Here is an 18,895-nt window from a genome sequence, read left to right as displayed (position 1 = left end):
GGGGGGGTGTCTCTGCCTCGGAATACCCCCCTCCCAGGCGTGTTTGACACGTGTTTCCGCCTCTCCCAGCATGGGCTCCCGCTGCTGCTATTTATAACTTTTAAGAGCTCCTGCCGACTGCAAAGTTTTCTTAAACTCAAAATATCACCGAGGTCCTGGGCACGCGTTCCAGAGGCCGGCTGGGCCCTGCGGTTTGAAGGGACAAGGGGCCAGGAAGGAAGACGCAGAGGGAAGGGGGTTGCTCAGACACGGGGTCCTGGCTAGAGGCTGTGGTGGGGAGACCTAGGGTCGGGGACCCCCAGATCTTGATACTGGGCCCTGCTTGGACTGGAGGGATGATCTCTGTGGGTGGTCCTTGGTCAAACTGGGCCATTTAAGGATGGCAGGGCCATCTCTCTGGGCCTCAGTTTCCTCTCCTGCCTCAGAGAACGCTAGCTGGCTGGAGCAATGAGCTGGCAATGACACTGGGAACATCTTGGGCTGGGACCAGACTGTGTCTGTCCGGCCGTCCAGCACCCGGCACAGAGCCTGGCCCAGAGGCGCCGTGGTCGTTGGCTGAACTGACCAGAAAGAGGAAGCACTTGGGGAAGTTTATAAAACCATGTTCAGTAGACTGATGTCCAGAGAGGGGCAATGGCGTGCCATGGAGTTCATTCAGACTAAGTACCTAGGTCTTCCTAACACCCAGGACCCTGTTGGCTGTGGGAGAGGCCAAATGGGTCCCCACGTTGGAGGAGATTCCAGAGATGTGTAGAGTGGGTACACATGCATCAGAGACCTCCCCAGAGCTGGAAGGGCTCTGGCAGCTGCGTGGACCCAGGCAGGGCTGCCCAAAGTCACATACAGAGCCCCTGCCCACCCTGGGGCTCCTCTGCCTCCTCTGGAGTGAGTAAAAAGCTCACACCCCACTTCTCAGGTGGAAAGCAGAGGTCCTGGACCCCCATCGCACCCCTTTCCTTCCTGCCTTCCTGAGCCGTATAGGGGAGGCCGGAGCAGGCAGCAGGCAGGCTGACCTCTGGGCCATCCAGCATATCCCGTCCCCCCACCCCCACCCCCGTGCAGCCCCAGGAGCCATTCCTGGCCCAGTGAGCTGAGCCGGGTCCCACGTGGAAGGAAGCCCTGCCTCCCCGACTCAGCTCCACACCACTATTCTGATTCAAGCGTAACCACAGAGGCCTATCGGGGGGCCCGAGGGGCAAGAAAGTGATGACCTAGCAAAGAAAGAAGTTGGAGGAGAGAGAAAGGGATTGTTTTGGAAGCTCAGCGGCGATGGGGCCACTCTCTTCTGCTCAAATGCCTTCCTGTGGCCTCCTGGATCAGGTCATTCAGTCCCCCAACACTTGAGAGCTTACTGTGTGGGGAGCTGGGCCCCCAGACTCAGAGGCTTTGCTTTGCTTTCAGGAGCCACTTCCCTGTTGGTCCCACTGGACTGGGGTTCCCATTGCCTGAACCCTCAGTGAGCTCTCACCTCTCTGCCCTGCTCCTTCCAGTCCGACTTGCCCTCCCTTCTCTGGGGAGCTCTCTGCTGTTCTAATATCCCTTCTCCTCTGAGGTCTTCCTGGACCTGCCCCCCATGCCCCAGCTGAGTGAGACCCCACACTCCTGATTCTTGCTGCTATCCTCAGAGCCCACGAGGGCACGGACTGGGTCATCTCTCTGGTCCTGCTGCATCCCCCATGGTAGAAAACCCATCATCTTGTCCTGTATCTCTGAGGGAAGGGGTTTTGTGGCTGGAGCCTTAGACTTTGAACCCTCTGCTCCTCCTTGTCCCCTCTCATCTCTCATTTGCTATGGGGAGGGCCTTCCCCTTCTGAGCCTCGTTTTCCCCGTGAGGAGGGAGGGAATCCCACCATCTCAGAGGGGTCCTCCTCTGGCCTCTGGCCAACTCCCTGTCGTGCACTGTTAGAAGGTTCTCCTCCAGGGAGCCTTATGAAGTTGAAGCCGTCCAATGGAGAGTTCTTAGCAAATTGGGGAGCAGCCCAAGGGTCAAGCTGGAGGTGACTGGAGGCCCAAACCCAAAGCGGAGACTGAAACCTGGGAGGCTGGGGGGCTGGCTGCAGAGAGGGGCCACCCCAGTCCTCCAGTGCAGGACAACCAAGCTGTCCTCAGTGGGGTGATGGGAGTGGGGAGACTGGCATGCCCTCTCTTTGGACCCCAAGGTCAGGCAGGCCGGGGCCGGAGGTGGCCAGGGCTCTTGGCAGCCGCAATCAATGATTCCTCTTCGCGGTTGTTGACCCCAGACTGCTGCAGCCATTATAGGCCAGGCCGGGGAGGGAGCATGCTGGTGGGGGTGGGCTGTGGGGGACGCCTGCTTATCCCCTCTGCCCAGAACTCCTGGAGGCAGACCCCCTCCTCAGAGGGGTGGGGCTTGCCATCAGGCAAGGCTCTCTGAGGGCAGGGGGCGCAGGAAGCCTCCAGGGCCTCTCCCATATCTGCAGCCTTGGATGAGCCCAATATTTGTGCAGAATTCCGGCTGATCGTTCCCTGGATGACTCGGCCCTGAGCTCTAAGCTGCAGCAGAGAAGCCCCAGCCTTCGGCAAGGCACTGAGACCTGTGCAGGGGGCAAAGGTTGGTGCAAGTAGGGGGCGGAGGAGACTCAGGCCGAGCATGCGTGCCCGGATCTGACTGTGCTGGGGGTACTGCTTGCCTTCTGGGCTGCCCCATCGTGCCAGGGTGTACCTGGAAGTCCTTGGAGGGAAGAGGCTCCAGGAGTCAGTGACAATACCAGGAGCAGATAACTAATCCCAGGCCCAGTGCCTCATCATCTGCTTTGGATGGGGCATGGTGCTTTGGTGTCCCCTACCATCCCTACCACCTCTCCAGAGTAGCTTGTCCCTTAGCCCTGGCTCCAAAACCTCACAAGGCTCCTTGGACCAGAGGGGCTCAAGTCCCGCTGCTGCAGAGCGCTGGGTGCCTGGCGTCCCCGCTCTCTGTGTGCTCTGGCCTGTGCACTTGGGCATCCTTGGGCCGCTTTGAAGGCTTGCTCCACATTCCTGGGCATCTGTGAGTCTCTGAACTTGCTGAGTTCTCCCACCCTCGCCCTCAAGGCCAGCCTAATGAGGACTTGCCTGTCCCTTGGCCATCCTGCTTTCCCTTTGCCCCAACCCCTGCCTGCTCTGGGGTCCAGGTTCTGGGAAAGGAATGGGTCGGGAGACTTCCAGAGAGTTCTTTCCCACGAGAGCCGAGCTCTGACCCCCGTGCTTATCTGGCCTGGGTTTGCCAAGAATAACACAGATGCTAAGGCCTGCAAGCCCTAAACCTGGGTACACTGACCTCCCCAGGCCCAGCTGCTGTGCTCTGGCCTCTATTTTCCCTCTGTGAAGAGGGTGGGGGGTGGGGGCCAGGGAGGAGGCAGTGAAAAGGTCCCAAACACCTTGGCACATATGCTCACACTCACGCTCACAGTCACATTCACACTCACATGATCTCCCAGACCTCATCGGGCAGGCCTGCTCTAGTTCCCCCATTTCCCTGACCTACCCTCCTCCTCAGTTCTGTCCCAGTGAGCTCTGAGGTGTGGTGCGCTGGGTGTGCATGTATGCAAAGGCATGTGAATATGTGTACAAATGCGTGCAACGGGCACGTGTGTGTGCACTTACAGGCATGTACACGTGTATAAACATTTGTGCAAAGGCATCTATACTGCATGAGGATTGTTTAAAGGTATGTGCATGGGAGTGTGGTTGCTTTTGGTGCAAGCCCTGATGGACGGGGCATGTGTGCGTGTGCGCACACACTCTTCTGTGTGATTCCTGGTGGCCCTGGCGTTGGTGGAAAGGGATCAGGTGGGGTGGGGAGTGTCCAGGGCCCAGTGAATATCTCTAGACAGACACAGACACACGGCAAGAGAAGGCTAGCCTGATGACGGTATTTCTGAGTGCGTGTGTGTGTGTGTGTGTGTGTGTGTGTGTGTGTGTTTTAGACAGGGTAGGTGGAGCAGATATATAAATATCCACACAGGCAGGTACCGGAATTGACCCTGACTGTTCCTGGCTGGGGGCATGGGCCATTTTTAATGCCATTCCACACCCTGGGCCACAGAGGGTATTTGGCCACCTGAGGCACAAGGACACAGCTGGTCCTGGGTGGAGTGTGTGGGTCTGGTGGAGCCACCACAACTAGGTGGCGTGTGCAAGGGGGCTGGGAGGAAGGCCCTCCTGGTCACTGTTGCCTTTTCTTCCATCCCCACCGTCACCTCCTAGTCACCCTCCTGCTGTCACCTCTGCCACTGCCATCCCTGTCCCCTTCACCTCCTACATTCCCGCCCCTGCCCCCGCTGTCACAGCTGCCCCTGGCCACGCTCTCGTCCTGAACCCTGGTCTGGTGCCCCTTTCCTGTCCACTTCAGGCTGCTCGAGGGCAAGGCCGAACCTGCCATATCCCCGTCTCCCAGCTGAGGGTCGGATCCACACACCCCTTGTCTGATGGCTCTGGGAAGCTGCATCCTGCTCTAGGTTCTCGCTTTGTCTCTGGCTGGCCTCATAACCCTCCCTCCCCTGTCGCTGAATCCGTCCCCAGCTCTGTCCCGGTCCCCGGTCACGTCTCTGCTGTGGTCGGTGGGGGTCCCGGTCTTCGGTTTCCCCCTCTGTGCCTGCACGGGCGCGGGGGGGGGGGGGCTCGGTCCTCCTCGCAGCCAGCAGGACTGTTTGCCTGAGACAGTCGGTCCATCCAGTCAAACAACCGCCCAATTCAGACTCCTCGTCTGACTGACGGGTTTTTTTTTCCCCCTGCTAAATTTACTCTCATTTTTGACTGAATTGGCCATTCAACAGAGGTTGTGTCCACATGCCCCCACCCTGCCCCGTGCCAGCAGATGAACAGGCCCACAGATGGGCGCGCTCACAGAGCCGGGAGCACCCGGACACGCTCTTACACGCGTGCGGTCACAGCCTCTCGCGACACGCGTGAGCACACGAGATGGCACACATCTACGGGCACACATTCACACCTCCCGCCATGGCCATGGTGTCTGTCCACCCTCGGGCCTGTTCTGGGGAAGCCTCGGGGAAACGAGGCTGCGCAAAGCCCCCACCCCGCAGCCTGGGGCAGCCACGGCCCCTGTCCTCCGAGGCCGGCCTCCATCCCTCAGCCTGTCTAGGTGGGGCCTCTGGTCATCTCCAGCCTCGGCTGAGCCCCTGCAAGCCTCAGTACCAGCTCCCAGACCCCGATCCTAAAAGGGGACTCTTTTTTTTTCTTCCAAGGACAATAAATATTTGCTCTTCGGGAAACTGCTGCTGGGAGGGTACAGGGTTTGGCCCAGTGGCGAGAATGTCCAGGGCAGTTCGGGAGGCCGCAGGCCACGCTGGGGAGGGACTGGGCGGCACCTCCTCCTGTTCCCTCGGACCCCTGCCTCGGGCCTTGTGTTCTCCATTTCTTGGCTAGGCAGGGCATTTCGGCTCCCCTCCCTCCGCCCCTCCCATCTGAAACCCCCCTACCTGCAAACTCACCCCTGGAGAGCCTTCCCACTCCCATTTACCCTTGTCAGCCCCCACCCCTCTCCCACACACCCAGGATGTCCGGCCCCAACTTGCAGTCTAACTCTTTGGACTAAAGAAGGGGTTCAGTATTCCCAGACATGGTTCCAATTTACCTCCTTGGACCAACCATGGAGGGCAAGGCCAATGCTCACCCCCTATCCCCCAGGCCATGCCTCAGAGCAGACCATGCCCCACAGACTGGGCCCCTAAAGTCAGGGCTATGCCCTCCTTCCATAACGGACCGAGCCTGGCCAAGAGTCCCCCAGCCTGTCCTCCCACGAGGAGCTGGTCCCTGGAGGCTCCTGCCTACCCACCCCTCCCTCACGCTCAATTGGGCTCCCAAATATAGCGGCCGTGGCCACAGCCGGCCAGGACACCACAGCCCCAAGCGTCAGTCCTGGGCAGGGATCAGAGGGGCAGGGGCTGATTATAGGTCCCTGGGCCAAACCCAGGGCTTGCCTGCCAGCCCGCTGGGTCCTGCCACCCCCACCCCAGAACCACAAGGTTGGAGCATCTGGTCCCCGTCAGCACAGTGGGCAGAGGGAGGGGCCTGAGGTTGTGTTTGGCCTGCCGAGGACAGAGTTGTCTGTGTGTGGTGTGGGGGTGGCGAGGACGGGCTGGGACTCCAGGGCAGTGACTGTCACCTCGCCCCACCATGGCCATTGTACAGATGGGGAAACCGAGGCCCAGAGAAGCCAGGACCAGCCTGGATTACAAGGAGTCTCCTGCCTCCCCCTTGGCCACTCCTTCCCATCTTTCAAGGCCTGGGGCTATGCTCCGGGAAGCAGGCCACATCCTGTTGGTGGCATAGCGGCCTTGCTGGGAAGTCCTCTTTGGAGTCAGACTTTCACCCAAGACTCCGGGCCATGGAATGGTGCAGAAATTCCTGTCCTCCTGGTCCTCGTGGCTGCCTCGTGCCACCTCTGGCCAGAGTTGCTGGACAGCTGCTACCCTTCTGGGGGGGGCCTCAGCGCCCTCATCTGTGCAGCTGGGCAGGGACTGGGGGCCCCGCGTGGGGTCTGTGCTATGGGCACCCAATATGTGGTGGGCTCATGTCTATGTGGATATACACGGGTGCCCTGGTGGGAGAGCTACGCCCGTGGGGCTGCCCACGCCTGGACGGGGCCCCCAGGACCTGCTGCACACCAACATTTGACCTACTTCTAAGGCTCTGGGTCTGGCCCAGGCCGCGTTCTCGACTCCTCCGGGAAGTGTGGGCCTGCGTCCCAGCCCAGAGGCCTCGGGCCAGGAGGGGCGGGCTGGGGCGGGCCAGGGCGGCCTGCGGAGCCTGCGGCCAGGGGGACAAGAGCCCGACCCTCCTTCCCTGCTCCTGGCTCCTGAGCCCAAAGGACAGCCAGGCCTTGTCCATCCCTCCTTCCCATCACCCCCGACCCCCGCTCCACGTGGCCACCATATTCTGAGCTCCCTGAATTGGCTCTGACAGGATGAGGGACATTCCTCATGCCCCTCTGAACACTACCAGGAAGGTCTGCCAAGCCCTCACCCCTGCTGTGTGCCAAGCATTTACCCCCCCCCCCCCCACCACCCTTGTCTACACAGAGCTATAGGCAGTGCCAGTCTGGAGAACCAACAAGCCCCCATCCTGGGTCCTGGGTCCGGGGTCTGGGTTTACAGTCCTGGGTCCTGGGTCTTGAGTCCTGGGCCTGGACTCCAGGGTGAGAGTCCTGGTCCTCGGCCTGGGGTCTTGGATCTGGAGTCTGGTTTGAGGGTCTGGATTTGGCATCCTGGGTCTTAAAGTCTGGGTCTCCGGAGTGGGGTCAGGTCCTGAGCTCTGGGTTCCAGGTTCTAGGTTTGGGGTTCAGATCCTGAGACCGGAGTCTGGAGTCGGGGTTTGGGGTTCCAGGTCTGGAGTCTGGGTTCTGGGTTGGGATCCTGGGTCCTGGGGTTTGTCTGGTTTCTATCCCTTTTACGCCCCCTGCTGGCTGGTCTTCATGGTCAAGTCACTGTCTCTAGCACAGGGTCACCCTGTTTCTTCAGGCTAGTGAGAGGTGTCTCAGCCAGCAGGTGGGAGTGGCAGACAGGTTGAGGTGGCAGCAGCTGCTGGGTGTACTCCTGTCCAGGGGGGGCCCTTGCAGTGACCCAGATTCTTGCCAGCCTTCCAGCAACATCCCCCTCCCCAGCCTCCCCTGACTCCACCCCATGGTGGAGTTTGGCAATAGGTCCCAGTCCCCCTGTGAGAAATGAGTAAAATTGAGATGTTTTGGGACATTTCTCATCTGACACTTATTGAGTGCCTACTGTGTACCAGGCTCTGTCGTAGACTCTTCCACACAGATGTGGAAGCACAAAAATTCCTCCGTGCCAGCTGACATGGGATCAGGGGTTGACAAGGAGTGGATCATGGCTAGGGTCCCAGATGAGAGGAGGAAACAGCCTATGCAAAGGTACGAGCGCTGGAAATAATGAGAAGGAGGCCAGTGTGGCCAGAGTCTTCTGCCTCCATCCATGGGCCCCTCAGAAGTCAGGGCCCGCGCCTTCCCAGCATTCCCCTTGGCTGGGCGGGGGGGGAAGGCAGCTGCCCTGGAGAGAGGGCTCTGGAATGTGGTACTTGTGAGTCTGCAGCAGACTGGGTCACCAGGCGGGTGCTGCAGGGGTCAGAGCCAGGCTCTCCAGACCCCACAGGCTCTGCCAGGATCTTGCCTGCAGCCTGTCATTCCTGAGGGACACAGAGCTCAGGCTGGGACCTGGGAGAGAGATGAGAGCCAAGCCTTAGTGTGGCCTGTCCTTACTGCCCACGGTCTGCCCCTCCCTCTTACAATGCCCTGTCCCCTGCTCACCTGCCTGCCTACCAGCCCACTCCCTGCCTTGCTTCTGGCCTCAACAGCCTACCCTGCTGGCAATAGAGGGGGCTGATCCCTGCAGAGCCCCTTCTGGGGGTTGGGCATTAGTTTGAGGTTGAGAGAGGTCCCATAGGGTGAGCTCTGGGGTGCCGTTGCTCCCAGGAACCAGAGCTCAGCCAAAGACCCAGCCTCTGCCTCCATCTGTGCCCTTGGCAGGGAGTAGAAGATGGCTCTGTGCATAATGTCCCCAGTGCAGGGCCGCATCTGCCCTGTGCATGAGGGAAGGGGACAGAGACCCCAGCCCTGCCCATGTTTTCCCAGGCAGAGGAGGTTCGCAGTGTGGCTCTGGCTGGCTGCACCAGCCGGCCCCACCCCGGAGGCAGGCCTGGCAGCTGAGGCTTGGGGACCCCACGTCACGCACCTGCCCCTGTTCAGGCTGGTGTGGAGCCGTTCCTGAGGGGTCCCAGTTATGTGTGGATGAAAGGAATGTGATCAGACATCTGGGTGACCCCGAGTGTGTCCTCTGCCCTGGGCCTCAGTTTCACCCACGATGAATGAAAGGGGACTGGGTAGTGTCTCACTGGCTGTGCCTGTGGGTGGCTGGTGCCCCCATGGGACAGCCAGAGTCTGTTGTCTTGAGGGCCAGCGGGCCTGGGCAGTGGGGCCGCCCAAGATCCTCTCTCTCTCTCTCTGTGTCCTCCTCTGGCTGTCTTCTCTTGTGGTATTTCTGGCTCCTCTCTGTGGACCCTCCCTCCACCCCTTTTTTTCTCAATACTCTTGCCAAACATCTGGAAGGAAAGTGAAAAACCTGCCCCCCCCAGCACCGGATGTTGTCAGATTTCCAGATGTGGGGTGTTCTGTCCTCCAGATGAGGGGAGGAATTTCCTGTGTTCCAGCTGGGGGGGGCTGGCCCCATCTCTCCACTGCTCTCCCCCTCCCCGTGAGGACGAGTGACAGGATCAGAGCTACCTGGGCTCAGCAGGAAGACGGTGGGGGACCCCAGGGAGAGGCCCTTGTGAATCCTTCCCCCAGGCCCTGGCCCCAGGAACTCCCTCCCGGGTCTGGAGGGGTGAGGCATTGCCTCTGAAGTTTCTATCAAAGGCTCCAGGCACTTAAAAATAACAAGGAGCACCTCCTTCCCACCCCTGGCACAGAGGAAGGGAGCCCAATGTGCTCGCAAGATGTCCCCACTCTCAGAGCTCTGTTCCTGGGGGGGGGGGCCTCATGCCATCTCAGCATCCCCCCCCCACCCCAGCTTTCCCAAGTGGTGGCCTGGCCAGGCTGCCCCCGGCCCTGCTCTCTGCTGAGACCTGGACATGGGATGGGCATGGGGGGGAATGTCTCGGGGCTCCCTGGGGCCCCTCAGAGGCGTAAAGTGGGCCACAGGCAGGGGGCGATGGGGAGAGAAGAGATGGGAAGTGAGGTGAAACAGAGAAGCAAGCGCAGGGCCAGCTGGGTGCTGATGAAAGAGGCTGTGGGGCCGCTGGGTTGCTGGACGGTGCTCAAGGGAGCGGCACCCATTCTGTTGCCACTTGGGTCATTCCTGGAGACCCCCCGGCTGGGGCTGCAGCTGCCGGCGAGCCTTGAACAGACACTCACACACAGATGCTTAGGAACAGCCCAACACAAACGCACGGATGCAACACTCACAGACACACTCACAGAGATACACACAGACATGTGCGTATATATAAACACCCGGGCCCAGACCCCCAGAACCAACAGGGAGACAGCCCGGGCTGTTCCCCGCGCAGACGCAGACGGTGCACACTAGGACCCCCACCCCGCCCCCACCAAGCATGAAGACACACAGATACATGCCTCCCACCATAGACAGGCAGACATACACAAACAGCCACACGCAGGCACTCACATACATGCTGCGCATGGGAATTTGATGCATAAATGGGACATTTAAATCAAGAGGGGCCCTTAGGTGATCAGCAGCCCTTCTGCTCCCAACACAACACGCACTTGGTCCAGCCTTGGTCCAGCCTTCGGGTCCTGTGCGGTATATTGACTTGCTGAGGGGCCTCAGCGCTGCTGTGCCTGTGGGTGTCCATGCATCGGAGGGTGAGTGAGTGTTGAGCAGTGGCTTCTGTCCTCTCCTCCCCCTCCTTCTCCCCAACAGGTGATTGGGAGGAATGGAGAGCTCTTCCTCTCCCCAACTCATTCCTGAGCTGAACAATGCCCTCCCCAGGCCCCAAAATAGCCCCTGAGCTTAGCCAATTGTCCTTTTATGGCCCTGTCCCTATTGTGGCCTGCTGGGGGGGGGGGCGGCTGGGGTCAGGAGGTGTCGGGACAGGATAAAGGCCAGGCCTGGGAACTTCACCTACCCTGCTCTCTGCTTTCCTTCTCTCCACATCCCTCTCTGTGCTTATAGCTTCCATGGCCCCCAAAAAGCCAGACCCCAAGAAGGACGATGCCAAAGCTGCCAAGGCGGCTCCTGCACCAGCACCAGCGCCCGCACCTCCGCCGGAGCCCGAGCGCCCCAAGGAAGTAGAGTTCGATGCCTCCAAAATCAAGGTGGGTGCGGGAGCTGGGTTTTAGCAGGAAGGATTGGGCACGTCAGTGGATCCCAGAGTGGACTACTTGGTGGCAGGCCAGACTCTAGAAGGTGAGGGCTGAGCTGATGCTGGAAGTCTCCACGCAGAGGCCAGACCGGCCCTGGGGGCTTCGGGCAACAGGTGGGCTGCAGCAGGAGGGATGGTACTCAGACATCAGGCAAGACTCCCCTAGAGCTGCCGAAGGGCAAGTCTTTGGTGGTTTTGGAAACTGTCTCTTGTCCTTCTCCCTGGACCTCAGATCCTTGGGAATCCTGGAGCCGCCTGGACCCCAACTCCTGTGGCCAAGTAGAGATCTTCCTGGTCCAGCAATTGGGTCTCATGTCCATGCCAAGTCCCCCAGGGGAGCCTGTGTGGAGAGCATTAGGAAATGAGGCCCCTGCCCAGTCACACTCATCCCTACCAGAGTGGCTCGAGTTAGTTGAGCCTCAGCTTTCAGGTGGGGAAGTTGAGGCACAGGCTGAGTAGATCATGTAGGAAATTGGTCTTGGAGCTGCGACCAGTGGAGCCAAAGCTTCTTTCCCCAGTTAGGAAGTCTTTCTCAGAGTCTAAACTTGGAGGGAGAGCCATGACTCCCACCTGTGGTATTTGCATAGTGGCACGTACCCTGTGTCCTGCTGGCCATCGGTCACTGCTGCCCTGGCTGCTGGCGGGGGGCCCTGTGGAGCTCGCCCAGCCCTTCACGGCTCCTGCATGTCCAGTCAGACCTGCGGCCCAACTGCACAGAACTATCTCCTGTTCGTGAGCCCTTCTGGGGGGCGCCTACCTTGTCCCTCAAGACATGGGTTCAAATCCCAACTTTGCTTCATCTTGTTTGCTGCTCTGAGACTTGACTTCCTCAGATGTGAAATGGGACAATAAGCCTTCCTTGCAGGCTACTGGGAACTATTCACAGAACATGCTTTTTGGAGTCGGCTTCCTGAGCCCCAGCCATCCCCTGGGTCCAAAATTGTGTCTGACAGGTCCCCTGCTGAGGTCTGACTGCCCCAGGCCCAAGATGGCATTGTCCAGTCTCTCCAGATCTGAGGCAGGCACAGACTCCTCTCGGAGAGAAGGGCATAGGGAAGCCCCTCGGGCTGGCCAGTGAAGAGCAGGAGACTTTGCCAGGAGGCCAGGGTGCCCAGTCTCAGCAGGCTTCCTGGTGGTGAGAAGGGGGCCAGGAACAACAGCTGTTCTTCTCAGCACTGGGTGGGGACAGGCACGACAGGGGGCAGGGCTCCTCCATACTGAGGTGTGATGTGTGCCGGAGGTTGGTGGGGCTCCCAGGGAGCAGCAGTGGGAGACGCGCCAGTCACGCCCCCTCCCCCAAGCTCCTTTCCCTCCTGCGACCTTGACCTTGGGGCAAGTGACTGCTGTGATAAAAATAGACCTGGTATCTGGTGAGGAGGGGGAAACCAGGTCCCAGGAGGCCTCCTGACCTCAAGTGGCTCTGATGTGGCCTTAGCAAACACTCACCCACAGCCCCCTGGCCCCTATGCTGTGCTGCAGTGGGGGTGGCCTGGGGCCCATGGGACTGGCAGGGCCATGTGAGTGACAGTGCCCAGTCTTGAGGGCCCTGTGCGGGCCAGGCACATGCAGACACTTGCAGACACACACACGTGTGTGAACGCACACACGTACGTCTCACACAAACACATGCACACACTCTGGTGGCTATGCTCTCATGCTGACACAAATGATCTGGCCTGTAGCCTCCCCCTTCCCCTTCCTGTCACCCTCCACAAGGAGATGAGGCTCCCATCTCTCTCGTGTGGATGGTCCTGCCTGCTGGGCCCCAGGCCTGCTGGGGATGGGGACAAAGCCAGTCTAGTCAGACCTTGTGGCTGCAGACACCTCTGTCCAGGACCAGGGAAGGCCTCTGCTGAGCTGGGGACTCAGGGCACCCGGCCCTCCTTCTCATCTCTTCCCCAGACGCGGCCCACAGACCATCAGGGTCTGGGCACATGCAGACCCAGGGACCTCGTTCTAACAGGTCAGGAGGGGGAAGGAGGCCAGAAGGGGTCAGGGTAGATGGCAGGACCTCGTGGATGCTGGAATGGGGACAAGTCGGGGCAGCCGAGAGGCTGAGACCTGGGCTGTGCCCCTGGAAGTACCCGGGGGCGGGGGGGGGTCCTGGTCCCACCCTCTGTGCCAGGCACTCAGAGTCTTTGGGGTTTCCTTTCAGATCGAGTTTACACCGGAGCAGATTGAAGGTGAGTTGAGGTTCTTGAGCCCAAGGGCTGCAGAATGAGGCTCGAGGTCCCCGCCAGGAGTCCTGCCTGTGCGGCGTGAGGCGGGTGGGCTGACTCTGGGAGTGTCCGCAGTTCACACCCTCTCCCGGCAGAGTTCAAGGAAGCCTTCATGCTGTTTGACCGCACACCCAAATGTGAGATGAAGATCACGTACGGGCAGTGCGGAGATGTCCTGCGGGCGCTGGGCCAGAACCCTACGCAGGCCGAGGTGCTCCGGGTCCTAGGGAGACCGAAGCAGGAAGGTTGGTATGCATTCATGCCAGGCCCCGGGGTGACCACGAGGGTGGGCGCTCTCTGTGGTGGGATGACACAAGAACCCCCCTGCTCTGCGCTCTCCTGACATCTTCCCATTGTCTGGATGAGGACACTGAGGCTGGTTCCCAGTGATGCTGACAAGGCAAACAGCAGTGAGTCTGCTCTACCATCCTGCCCCATCTGGTTCGCCAGGCCTGCTGCTCGGAGCAACCTGACGGTGCAAACGAACTACAGGGGCTGCCGTGAGGACGGCGGGGGCACCCAGCCTGGGCCACCCACCCTACGCTCAGTGCCCTTTCCTTGTCTCCTCCGCATCTCTCTGGGGCTCGGGGCCCCAGATTCCCTAGCCACTTTTGCCAGAAGGTCTCTGATTGGCTCCACTGCTCCTGGCCAATCATAGGTTGAGGGGGGCGAGTGGGGCCTATAAGAGAATGACACTCTCTAGGATGGTTCCCCAAAGGAGAGCAGAGGCGCTGGACAGAGCCTGCTTGGGGACAGCAAAGGATTATGTAAACAATGCATTTCTCCGTTGACTGTAAAGTGCCTCGTGCTGGTGAAGTGCTTTGTGAACGGCTAGAGTGCTTTGGGACCCTGTGAGGGAACAGCGGAAGGCTGTGGCCATCCCGCCCCTCAGAGCGTGGGACCAAGGACCGTCTCTCCACAGAGCTTAACACCAAGATGATGGACTTTGACACCTTCCTGCCCATGCTCCAGCACATTGCCAAGAACAAGGACACAGGCACCTATGAGGACTTTGTGGAGGGGCTGCGGGTCTTCGACAAAGAGGGCAATGGCACTGTCATGGGTGCCGAGCTCCGCCACGTGCTGGCCACTCTAGGTGAGGGTGGCGGCCTCCTCACCTCCACTTCTCCCTCGGGGGGAGGGGCGTGCATCCTGGGAGAGACCACTTGGTCACCTGGCGAAGCTGTGACTCATCTCTGAAATGGAGAGAGTGACACAGTCAAGAAGCCTCTGTGGCAGGCGACAGCAATGTGGGGAATTTAGAGACTTAGGTAGGGAAGAGGAAATGGTTGGTGCAGCTCACAGAACCCTGGGGAGGGGTGGGGTGGGTGAGGACAGCTCTCTGGACAGGGTAGAGCAGGGTGGTGTAGCCAGCAGTATCAGCTCAGTCCCGGTGTTCATTGTTTAAGGTCACATTCTAGGGACTCAGCACCTAAGTGGCCCAGTAGGTTAGGTCCCTGACTCTTGGACACCTGGATCCCCTTCATCTGGCTGCCAAGGGCACCCCTTTCTCAAAGGAGCTTTTTTGTACAGCAAATGTTTATTGAGCACCTACTATGCCTGCTCAAAGCAGCTTTTCCCTGTACGAAACATCGACTGAACTCCTACTGCGTGCTCAGCTCCGTGCTGGTCTCTGGGTGTGTGTGTGTGGCTGAGGGTGGCAGGTCACCCCCCACTGCAGTGAGGCGACCCGCAGAGCACGTAAAAGCCAGAGGCAGGAACGTGGCAGACTTGTCTGGAGAACAGAGATGTTGTCTCTTGGTCTCCTCTACCATTACCCCTCAAGGCCCTCAGCTTCACCCCGTGGGCCCTTCCTTGAGCCTCAAAAGGCTGCCCTAAGGTACTGCTTCTGGGGACGTGGTGGGGCTGTGGGGCTGGCCTCCTCATGACGGGAGGCGTCCCCAGGAGCCACCGACAAAAGAGGACGGTGTGAGCGGGTGACCTGAACACCGAGCCTGCTCTGTTGTGGACAGAGCCCAGGCTCAGAGGGGGCACCTGGCCTGCACCCCAGGCCCCACCCTTTTTTGACTTGTCACTGATTCTCCTGGTCTCAGAAATGGGGGTTTTGTCCGAGGCCTTGTGAGCCAGGATGGCCGTGCCAAAGTGAGGTGTGGGAACACTAGGAAGGCAGACCCACCAGCCAGAGGGGCTCAGGGGGCCCCCCCACCCTTCGAGCCTTCCGGTGGTGCTCACTCAGCCTCCTGCCCTGCCAGGTGAGAGGCTGACGGAAGATGAGGTGGAGAAACTGATGGCGGGGCAGGAAGACTCCAATGGCTGCATCAACTATGAAGGTGCGCTCAGGAGGCCAGGAGCCGGTGGGGGGTGATGGGGGAGGAGGAGGACTGGGGCCCTAGGCTCCCGCCCTTGGCTACCCAGCGCTTGAGCCCTGCCACTCACTCTCTTCTTCTTTCCAGCCTTCGTGAAGCACATCATGGCCAGCTGAGCCTTCTGTCCCAGGTGAGACCCCCACTTCTTTCCAAACCAGCTGCGGCCTCTGCTGATCTCAGCAGAGATGGCCTCCTGCCACTGTCATCCGGATCCCTTGTGGCTGCCTCCCTATCCCCACCGCCCCAGTTCTCAGCTGGCATCCTGCTGCCTGGCTCTGTCCGTCCTCTGTAACCTGTGACCGGCTTTGCTCTCAGGGAGCCTGGGAGGCCACACCAGGACCGCTCATCCTCCTCTCCGCGCTGACACCAGGGGCCTGGAGTTGCGGGGAGCAGGGAGCACATCGGGGCTCCTGCACCAGCTCCCTCTGCACGGCCCTGCAGACCTCCACCTGCCTGTCATCTCCCTGTGCAACTCTGTTCTCACCCCAGGGGCCTCAGGAATAAACGGCTTCTTCCTTCCTTTCTTCCTCATTCATTCATTCCTTCATTCCTTCCTTCCTTCTCTCCCTCCTTCTTCCCCCCCGCCCCCGCCGTGGCCCTTTGGTTGACTTCTGTAATTTGTATGAGCCCCACACGGTGAGCCCTGGACAAGATGAGGGGAGTCATGCTGAGAGCCTGCCTCCTGGCTCCCCTTCAAACCACCCCATCCGGGTGCCAAGCCCTCTGCGCCTGTGCACCAGGACACGGGTAGGAGCAGGGCTGAGCTGGGAGGGGCCCGGTGCCCCTCCCTTGCTCTCGTCTTCCCCTCCTCCCCTTTGGAGAGAACAGGTGTGCTGTGTTCCCAACACAAGGATGCCACTGGGGTGTCTGAACTGTCTCTGTCTACCACCTGTAATCAGGGACCCACAAGGCATTGGCCCAAGGTCGCCCATGTCACATGTGGGGAAACTGAGGATCAGAGCAGAATCACACTGAGTCACATTGGGAATGAATGGCAGGGCAGGAGCTAACTTTGTCCCCAGGCTATCAGAATGGAAGGGGCCTTACGCCTCTGCCTGACTCAGATGGGGAAACTGAGGCACTCTGCCTGTGGTGTGGCTGTAAGCCAGAGAAAGAGGCCTTACTGGGGAAGTATCCGGGGTCCTTGGTGGGTTCCCCAGCCCTGGGCTTCTCAGCAGCAGATAAGTGTGCAGTCCATGCAACAATGGGGAGGTACATACATGGCCTGCAAACCTTGTTCCGTTGTCCACACCCTGCTTGGTGCCAGGGCTCCTCCCTCCCCTTGGAGCTCGGTGGGGAGAATGAGGGTAGACTTCCTGGAGGAGGTGTTCCACATGGTTTGGATGGAAGGAAAAGCAATGCCCTGCAGGGAGGCTGGGGGCCCTAAAGATGGGGTGTGAAGGAGATCAAGGATCAGACTGGGGAGTGGGCCACACAGGGTGGGAAACAGCCCACAGGCCAGGGGGCCCAGGAGGTCAGGGCAGCTCCATTGGGGTGCATTCCCATGGCCTCCTGTGCATGTGGCATGTGAGATGCGCTTATGGCTGTGTGGGTCGTTGCCTTCGGTGTGGTGTGTGTGGGGTCCTGTCTGCAGGAGCGTCGGGATTCTCAGTGTGAGCGGGTGTGGGGAGTGTGCCCGCAGCGCACGTGAGACAGTGTGCGTGAGGAGGTGGGTGTCATCTTCCTTTCATTTTCTCAGAGTTTATTGAGCACCGATGCTTGCCAGGCTCTGGCCTAGGCCCTGGGAACACGGTCGTGGAGAAAGTGTCAAAACCTCCGCCCTCACTGAGCTCACAAAGGCCTGACAAGTCACCAACCATAAAGTGTTTATCACCAACAAGTGATAAAGGCTGAGGAGGGACCCAAAGAGGGGAAGAAGATTTGCGGGGTGTGTGTGTGTGTGTGTGTGCGCACGTGTGCGTGTGAATGGGCAGGTACACATGCACATTCACGTGTATAAGAGCTAGGAGGGGGTCGACATGTTAAATAACGAGGCCAGTGATGGTTGGAGAAGGAAATAGCTGGGCAAAGGCTTAAGAAAAGAGGAAATAATACCCAGAATATATACGGATTTCTACAAGTCAACAGCAAAATAAGGAATAATCTGACTCAAAAATGGGCAAGACTTGGGCGCCTGGGTGACTCAGTGGGTCGAGCGTCTGACTCTTGATTTTAGCTCAGGTCGTGATCCCAGGGTCTTGGGATCTCTCTCTCCCTCTGCCCTTTTTCCCCCGCATGGGCACTCTTTCTCTCTCTAAAATTTTTTTTAAAAAATGGGCAAGACTTGAATACACATTTCTCCAAAGAAGATCTACAAATGGTCAATTAGCATGTGAATAGATGCTAATTACTAATTAGGGAAATGCAAATCCAAACCACAGTGAGATACCACTTCACACCCATTTGGATAACTATTACTGAAACAGAAACAAGTGTTGGTGAGAATGGATAAATTGGAACCCGCGGGTACTGTCGGTGGGAATGTGAAATGGAGAAGTGGCCGTGGAAAATGCCATGGAGGGTCCTCACACAATTAAAAACCTGTTACCACATGATCCCAGCAATTAATTCCCTTAGGAAGTACATGCCCAAAAGAATGGAAAGCAAGGACAAAGAGACACTCGTGTAGCCATATTCATAGAGGCATTATTCACAATAGCCCAAAGGTGGAAACAGTCAGCGCCCGTGGCCAGATAGATGGATAAACAGAGTGTGGTGTATCCACACAACGGGCTGTTACTCAGTTCTGAAAAAGGAGGGACATTCTGACACTCGTTACAACATGTATGGAATCTGAGGATGTTCTGCTGGGTGAAATAGGCCAGATATGGACTAACACTCTGTGATTCCACTTGAATGAGGTACCTTGGGTCCTCAAATTCATACAGCCAGAAAGCAGAATGGAGGTTGCAGGGGGCTGGCAGGAGAGGAGAATGGGGACTTGTTAAAGAAGAGAAAAAAAGGGGGGGGCACCTGGATGGCTCAGTCGGTTAAATGTCCCATCTTGATTTTGGCTCAGGTTATGATCTCATGGTTTGTGAACCCGGACTCTGTGCTGACAGGAGCCTGCTTGGGATTCTCTCTCTCCTTCTCTCTCTGCCCCTCCCCTGCTCACATTCTCTCTTGAGCTCTCTCTCAAGATAAATAAACTTAAAAAAAAACAAAACAAGAGAGGAGAGATGGAATGTCTCAGCTGGTCCAGGACCTGAATGCAAGTGGTGTTCCCGGGAGGTGACCCCAGGGAGCATGGGAAGGCAGCTGGAATGGAAGGAATCTCTCTGGGGTGCCTGGGAGCAGAGAGCACTGTGGACAGTGGGGGCTCAGCCCCGCTGGGGGCCTCCAGGAGAGGGCTGGCTGTCCTACTGCGGGGATAAGGGAAGCCGACTGTCCAGCTACCCTAGGCAGGCTGGGACATTCGTGTGGGGCACGTCGGCATCTGTGGGCAGGCAGCCCTGTGGGCATCGAGGGAAGGCATGGTCGCAGAGGGCACAAAGACCC

General features: G+C 59.0%; 1 protein-coding gene across 1 annotated transcript; it reads left to right on the top strand.

The window, feature by feature from the left end:
* The first annotated feature begins 10,594 nt into the window (after nt 1–10,594).
* Nucleotides 10,595–15,928, top strand: MYL3 (myosin light chain 3). Its single transcript, XM_029917226.1, has 7 exons — nt 10,595–10,804; nt 13,007–13,034; nt 13,166–13,315; nt 13,993–14,166; nt 15,284–15,361; nt 15,485–15,527; nt 15,713–15,928. The coding sequence occupies exons 1-6, from the start codon at nt 10,667–10,669 to the stop codon at nt 15,511–15,513; spliced, it is 597 nt and encodes a 198-aa protein (XP_029773086.1). The 5' UTR covers nt 10,595–10,666; the 3' UTR covers nt 15,514–15,527; nt 15,713–15,928.
* The last annotated feature ends 2,967 nt before the right edge of the window (nt 15,929–18,895 follow it).

Source organism: Suricata suricatta, chromosome 12 (assembly GCF_006229205.1).
Source record: "Suricata suricatta isolate VVHF042 chromosome 12, meerkat_22Aug2017_6uvM2_HiC, whole genome shotgun sequence".
Classification (NCBI taxonomy): domain Eukaryota; kingdom Metazoa; phylum Chordata; class Mammalia; order Carnivora; family Herpestidae; genus Suricata; species Suricata suricatta.
This window is presented reverse-complemented; position numbering and strand designations above follow the sequence as displayed.